General features: G+C 43.1%; 1 protein-coding gene across 1 annotated transcript in view; it reads right to left on the bottom strand.

Moving 5' to 3' along the window:
- Positions 1-231: 231 nt before the first annotated feature.
- The window catches only part of LOC111233462 (insulin receptor substrate 2-B-like), a 21,757-nt gene continuing 14,120 nt past the window's right edge, over positions 232-7,868 (bottom strand). Inside the window, exon 3 of the mRNA XM_022761281.1 lies at positions 232-419. Within this exon, the coding sequence (XP_022617002.1) occupies positions 415-419 (5 nt within the window). The 3' untranslated portion in view covers positions 232-414. The remainder of the gene's footprint in view (positions 420-7,868) is intronic.

Here is a 7,868-nt window from a genome sequence, read left to right as displayed (position 1 = left end):
TCAGTCAAAGTCCACTGACCGCTGTCTGCTGAATAAGTCTTTTGAACACGAGGGAGTGGGGGGAGCAGCGCACACTGGCAGCATCGATTGTGAAGGAGGGGGGGAAATTATTATTTTTTTTTTTTTAAAACAAAAACAGGACAAGATATGTATATAAAACGCAAGAAAAATAAAAGATGAAATACACTTAAAAAAAAAAAAAAACTGCAAGCATTTTTGTCATCTGTTGTGATGTTGTTGTTTGTTTTCTGCGTCCAGAAGGGAGCGGCTTCTCAGTCTGGGTGAAGGTCAGAGGTCACCGGCGCGGGAGGCCAAAGGTCACAGGCAGAGTCAAGTGCCCCGAGCAGAGAGATGAGGAGGAGGAGGATGATGAAGAGGAGGAGGAGGAGGGTGGGGAACCTCTGTCGTCCTCGCTCAGTCTGAGAGAGAGAGAGAGAGAGAGAGAAACACAGAGAGGTTGTACGTGAGTAAATAAACAATAAAGCTCAAGTTAGAGTAACTATAAGATGGCAGCACATTTTGAACATATTATTCAAATCACTTACAAACAATAAATCACTAATAATCATAATAAAAGCCAAAATACAGTTATATAAAATGCCAAAAAAAAAAAAAAACCTCCATCAAATACAGCTGGGCAGGAAATGGAGGATTTACTGCTTTGAATGTTGACTCTGTTGATGACACGACACGGAGCACATCTTGACTTGAGTTGAATTAAACTAAAATATTATCAGATGTTTGTGCTGCAGCAAAAAAAGAAAGTCGACCTCGGCCACCTGAGGGTGGAGGAGCTGCAGCGCCCGCCGCACCCCTAGTTTTACAGGCACCAGTGTGAACCCACAGAGCGTGTGTGTTTGCTATTTGTACTTTTATCAGGAATAATTCGACAGCAGCGGATCGTGTTATCAAGTTTTAGAAGTCATTTATTCCTCCATTTTCTTCTCCACTCTTCTCTGGTAATGTAAAATAAAAAAGCTCAAATGACAGAAAACTAATCAGCAACGATTTTATACTTAAATATTCAGCAGTTTTAGCTTCTAAACTTCGGCACTTTTCTGCTTTTTCTTCATCTTATGTGACAGTAAAGGTGTTTGGGGTTTGGAGACTTTAGGTTGGACAAAAACAATCATGAGAATAATCGACAGATTCATCGTTAATGAAAATAATCACAGTTGTTATAAATAGGAAGCTTTCATAGGAGTGACAGCTACTGTGGCCGATGGGGAAAAAAAAAACTGTTGTTTTCTATTTGCCTGATGTGACCCACACACACACACACACACACACACACACACACACACACACACACACAAAGCAGCTGGAATGTGGCTGCTCCGCTGACAGTGGTTTTGGACTGACAATATTAGTTGTTTTTGGACATTTTGAAGCCTAGTGGTGCTGACTAATTTTGACTGGAATCTGTCTGGCTTTGGGCTCGGCCTTTCAAACACGGCGGAAACCTCACTTCAGCCAACTCTGGGGGTTGTCTGAAGGGTTACAAGGTCCTCCGTGGGCCGAGCGGATTGTGAAACCTTATAAAAGCCCACTGTTTCATCACAGAAATCAGCAAAAGGAGGTTTTTTTATTTTGAAAATGTAGGTTTTTTTCCCCCCACCTGACAGCGGTGTTTGGGTCGACTGAGAAACCACCAACTACACTGGTAAATGAACTGCCACTAAAGTCCTTTTTTCTTAAAAGGTTTATTTCACACAGCAGTGATATGAAAAGTGGGTGAAGTTATGGAACCGAGCTGCAGTTCCCTGGCAGCAACAAACGCCTGTAATCACGGGGAAATCTAAGCGTGTTTTGGCTTTTGCACAACAGTTACTGAGGTATGTTCGCTGTGTCAGAGCTTTTCAAAGACGCAGCACAGATGTAAGACATCTCTGACCGAGTGGGCGGCTTGGCTCAAACTACTCGTAAAAAAAAAAAAACTGTTTGTCTGGTAAATAAGTGAGCGTGGACGGTGAACTTTGGATTCTGCTTGCTTCCTGCAGACAACACATGAAGTTTGTTTCCTGCCTTGCTATCATGGCCGGGCCCCGGGCTGTCAGGTTGGCTGTTTTGGTGCGGCCCGGCGGCCCCGAATGACCCTGGCGATGGCCGCCGTCCAGCTGGGTTATTCCACTGAGAGCAAGGCTTTGTCTGACACAACAATGTGAGCAGCACGCCACAATACAGATGCTTTGACAGGGGGCACTGCTGGAATGCTGCTCCTCTGTTTGTTAGCCACAGGGATAGAGGGAGAGATGAACGGACGGACTGATAGAAAGACGAGAGCGCGCGGGGAGGAGAAGTTAACGCTGCACGGACTCGGCACAGCCTAAACACAATCTGCTCCGACCAAAGAAAAAACACCAAGCGCTGCTCGTCTGCCACCGACACTCAAAGTAAACTTCAGCGCCGGTTAGACAGTAACAACGTGTCACCGTGAGTGACCAGAAACGGAGACAGACATCGACTAATTACAGACTGAGAAAACCACAACCTGGACGTTGACACTGGTGGACACAGACAAACCTGGCAACCGAGAGTAAACAGGTTCATTTCTGCCAAAAACAAGAGGCAGAGGCAGAACAACACGTCCCGCTACGGCTGAAACGAACCGTTATTATTATTCTGCTGATTGTTTTCCAGACTGATTAACTGTTTCATCTCCAAAACATCAGAATTCAGTGAAACATACACATCCCTATTTCTCAATGAAATGTCTTGTTCTGTACGAGCAACAATTCAAAACTCAGATGTATTAAATTTACTACAACATTAAGACGAGGAAAGTAAATTCTCCCTTTTGAGAAGTTTGTCAAATTTAACTTAAACAAGTCAAAACCAAGCGTATGACCGGACGGCGTCATATCTGAATTCAGCCTGGTGTTTCAGCTGGTTTCTTTTCTATCTTTGTCTGTTTGCTCCTCTCCTCCTCTCTGCACTCACACATACAGTAATATAATACAGCCCAACTCCCAATAAAGCTGTTCCTATTTACATGTTTTTTCTTCTTCTGTTCTCAGACAACAGAAGAAGTATGAAGTATTGACTGAAACGTGGCCCGTTGAAGCTACACGTTAACTTCCAAGACATTTCCAAGCTGCTGTTCTGCTGCTAAAAAAAAATCCTGATTTTTTTTTATAACCGAGACGTCGTCTGACAGAATCATGACACACATGAGTTAAACACAAACACTTGGTCAGCATAGAGAGGTTTGTCCGTGGAGTGAAAGTCCCGACCTCGCACTATCTATCTTAAGTCGATGTATTTTCCTTTTTCTTTTTTTTTTGAAAAGAAGTTGCTAAATGTGTCTGAAAAGTCATGAAATCCAGCAACAAAGGTGCTGAGTTGGCGCCAAATCATTTTTGGAAGACCAACAACCAATGGGGAAACACCAACAATCTGCTTTTTGACCGATGGTGTAACCTGATCACTCACTCAGTCAGTTAGCGGCATTCAGTCGACTGTCAATCGACTAATCAACTAATAGTTGCAGGTCTACTTCCTGCTTCAGTGCAGCCTGGATGAAGACAGAAAAACCCAAGTTCGTCACCAAACTAAAAGTCAAACACCAAGAGATCAACACACTCTCCAACCTAAAATTCAATATTTACCTGAGGGAAAAGCGACATTTGCTGCCAAAGGAGCAAAAAGTGTCAGAGCGGAAAAGAAGCAGAACAACATAAGAAACTATTTATATCATCTGATCATATACATATTCGCAGCACACACACACACACACCACAACACACACACACACACACACACACACACACACACACACACACACACACACACACGGACATGAGAAGTGATCTTGGCTTGGAAAAGCATGGTGTCTGTATAGTGTGCAGTGATGTATTATGTGCAAGGTGCATGTAGTGTATAAATATATATATATACATATATATATTGTGGGAATGTTCAAAGCAGTCGTCTTTGTTTTTCTTACATCCTGAATCGTTACACTTTACACTGTAAACAACAAGCTTCGGCAAAACTGTGCTTCATTATGGTCACGACAACAACGACGGACTTGAATTTCAATTTGTGTGTGTGTGTGTGTGTGTGTGTGTGTGTGTGTGTGTGAGAGAGGCCGATTGAGAGAGCCGTGGAGGGAGGGAGGGGGAGAGAGAGTCTGAGGTCTCTGGGTTTCTCTGCAGTCCATGCGTGGACTTTGATCAAAACAACGCTCTTAGGACACAGGCCCGACTGACCTGAACTGACCCCAGTTAAACACACACACAAACACACTCGCCACAAAATCGGGTTATAAAAACACCATTTGCCAAACACCTGCATTAGCTAACAGCTTGTTGTGTCATTGCAACACAGGCAGGTGTTCAGAGCCGTGACCGTCTCTCTCTCTCTCTCTCGTTCTCCCTGGTTCAACCTGCCCTCCCCGACCCGCTGCCCATCTCTCTCTCTCTCTCTCTCTCTCTCTCTGTCCCTAAACCCCATTCACCCAGCTGGGACAACAGATGAAAGGCATCGTGGGAGTGAACAGCGAGCGTAACGCGTTGACCTGACACGGGCCGGTGTGACAGCTGGGGCGACGGCCTTTTAAGTGCATATCGAGGAACTCCAATTCCATCGGGCGCCTCGAAAACTTCTCGATCTCCTCCTCAAAGATGCGGATCGCCATTTAAAAACAGTTTTTCAGCTTCAGCTTTTTTTTTCTTAACCACAGATTCTAGGTTTGAGTTCACTAGAGCAGCAGTTGGGTGGGGGACTTGTTTTGGTCTTTTTCCTTTACGCCCTGAAAAGTGGAAAAATATTTGTGTGAAAAGCTGAACCCTGATCAGGACAGGTCCAGATAGGACTGAAAATCTGCTCAGAGACAAATCATCACATTTCGCTCTGTAACAATAAATGTAACAAACATTTTTATACAAAGACGAATTCATCTCTTTTTCCAGACCTTTGAATCGCTGCCCTCGTCTCATGTTTTTTCCAGTGATTCAAACGGCTCTGATGTTTCCAATGTTGGAAAAACATTCAATCAGAGCTTTATAGACGGGATAAAGAATGAAGAAGTCATCTTCCTGCGTCAGAGCCAAAAAAAAAAGAAAAAGAAGCTATAAAAGATGGTCACAAAATTGGCAGCAAGCGTGGACGAGACTGAATCAGCTACACAGGTTGTTGCAAGATGAGACGCATAAATAATAATGTCATAAATTGACATGTTTCTTTGATCAGCATGACACCGATAAGTTAACCCGCATCTGTGTCAGTGAAAATTACTTTGATGGGACGACAAACATTAACACAACGTGAAGCTGAATACTGAAGGAAAAGAGCAGGACGGGTCAATTATCAGGCTAATATATTAAATGTCAGTAGTTGTTGAAGTGTCAGTGATAAATAAAGATTTTAAATATGATAAAAAAGAAAAAAAAACTTTAGTTAATTAGTTTTAAATAAATTTACAAGGTTCACTAATGTCATTTTTGTGTTCATTTATATATTTCATCTTATTTTGAAAAAGTTTTATCAAATTTTAGACTTTTATTCATATATTTTTCTTAATTTACTGCATAACCACCATTAAGTTAGTTACATTTACTATTTTCCTATTTTAAGAAATTTATCATTTAAAATTTCACCCAAAAAATTTGACTTTCCAGCTAAAATAAAACATCTTTGAAGAAACTCTTCATTTGACGTCTACAACTTTATCTGATTATCTCAAAGTTGTCAATGAAGCGGGAAAAGCTCGGACACATCTGACATTTCTTCTCAACCCCCAGATTTACTGCAGCGTGTCAAGTTTTCAATTTGTTTTGTTCAAACTGTGGATGTCAAAAGGTCACCAGGAGAACAAAGGTGTGTGTATGTGTGTGTGTGTGTGTGTGTGTGTGTGTGTGTTAAAGGTAAAATGCTCGACACACACACACACACAGTTGCCCTCAGAAACATGTTTGCACACACACATTCGGACTTTGTCTAATAAACTTATCTCACATCACATTCCAGTAAGTCGAGGGGTCCTCTAGTAAAAACCCTGCTTTATCATTACCGTGTGTCTGAGGGTGAGGCAGCGAGACACAGATGAAAATGCCACAAATAAAAGAAGAAGAAGAAGAAGAAGAAGAAGAAGAAGGAGAAGGAGAAGAAGAAGGAGAAGAAGAAGAAGAAGGAGAAGAAGAAGAAGAAGAAGGAGAAGAAGAAGAAGAAATGGGAGCTTCTGCAACAGGAGCTTCACTGATTGAGTAATGCTCAGGACCACCTATGAAATCTACACTTGCAGTAACATAAAACCCACGGGACGGCGAGACCACATAGCTGACTGTGTTTAAGGCCCATTTATTTCCGATGAGACACAACGTTTCCCTTTGAGTAAGCACCGCAGGAAGGTAGACGCACAGCTCTTTGGTCTTGTGGAGCTCAATCACTGCCTGTGACTCAAAATCTCTCTCTGTTTAACAAAGAAAAAAGCTCCTTTCTATTCTCTTCAACTCATGATTATTTTCATTACCGATTAGCCCGTTCATAATGGCTTCCTCGATTAATCACTTTCTTGTTTGGGCTAGAGAATCCAGAGTCCGAGATGGCAGCTTCAAATGTCTTTATGTGTTTGATAAACAGTCTAAAACCTAAACGCGTTCAGTTTACAGTGATATAAAACGCTAAAAAAAAAAACAGGTGTAAGTTAATTTTCTGTCCATCCAGGGGTCGTTTCAGCGCTACTGCAACCTCAACCGTCAGTAACAAACTCCCACTAATCCCTTAATTCTTCACAGAAGTTACCGAACACCCTAAACTTCCTTGGAAAGTTGAAAACTGATCACAAAGAGGAGCTCAAAACCTGAAATTTAAAACTCTGGGAAATACCTCCTTAAAAATTCTGCAATAATCCAAAAGAATCCATTGACCAATGGGAGCCCTGCTGGCGCCGAACACGCCCGAGGTTAGGGGTTCAATTCCCTGTTTAGCTCAACGGACACCGACGCTGCCGGGGTTTATAGATTCCCATGCTTCTCAGTGCGGGCCACCCATGCTAACAGCACATCTACCACGTCAGTGGTAAGAATTAAGGCGCTCATCGAACGGCACGGGTTATTTTAAGATTATTTATTTGCTAAACGGACAGTGAAATGGGCATTGCAGGCAAAAGCTCAGCCTCTTGGGGGCTTTCAGAGAGCCACAAATACTCTCCTGTGACGCTCAGAATGGCCTGCTCAAAATCAAAAATTGCTTTGTGTGCATGCACGACGGTTAATAATTCTAACATCTGTGGGCGTACATATCTGGCTATTTAAGAGTGAGAGGGACCTCTATATGCAACACACACACACACGCACACACACGCAGAGCAGAGCAGAAAGGGGGGTCCTGTTACGAGCAGCGCATGCCACCGATCGGCCCATAAATTCATGTCAGTCTGGAAATAGACCTGTAAATATAGAAGGGCCTGGTCACGGAGGTGGGAACGAGAGAGAGGAATGGGCAGCCTCGTACCGTCTTCACTCTCTGCCTGATAACCCTGCCTCACACTCTGCCTAACCCTTTACCACCTCATATCCACTTGGCCGGGACATGGGGGTGGGGTGGGGTGGGGTGGGGGGTGGGGTTCCCCACCGCTGTCACTTACATCTAAAAAACCTCCTTCCTGCTGTACAGTTTAACTCCACAACTTCCTCTCCTGACCCAGGTTACATCCACCTGACCAGAAGAGTCTTAGGCTGCGTTCACACTACTACGTTTTAGTCCTAAAAACACCTCTTTTGTTGAAGTTTTCCAGCCCCTAAAAACCTTTGAGATTTTTGGAAACGCTACTGACCTTGCTGTCTTTGCTAGCGGCTGTTGTGCAGTTAAATTCTGCATTTTAACACTACAACTGCCTTGGTTGGTCCTTGTTCGTTGTATTTTCC

The sequence above is a fragment of the Seriola dumerili genome, unplaced genomic scaffold, assembly GCF_002260705.1.
Source record: "Seriola dumerili isolate Sdu_G_001 unplaced genomic scaffold, Sdu_1.0 BDQW01000393.1, whole genome shotgun sequence".
In the NCBI taxonomy this organism is placed as follows: domain Eukaryota; kingdom Metazoa; phylum Chordata; class Actinopteri; order Carangiformes; family Carangidae; genus Seriola; species Seriola dumerili.
This window is presented reverse-complemented; position numbering and strand designations above follow the sequence as displayed.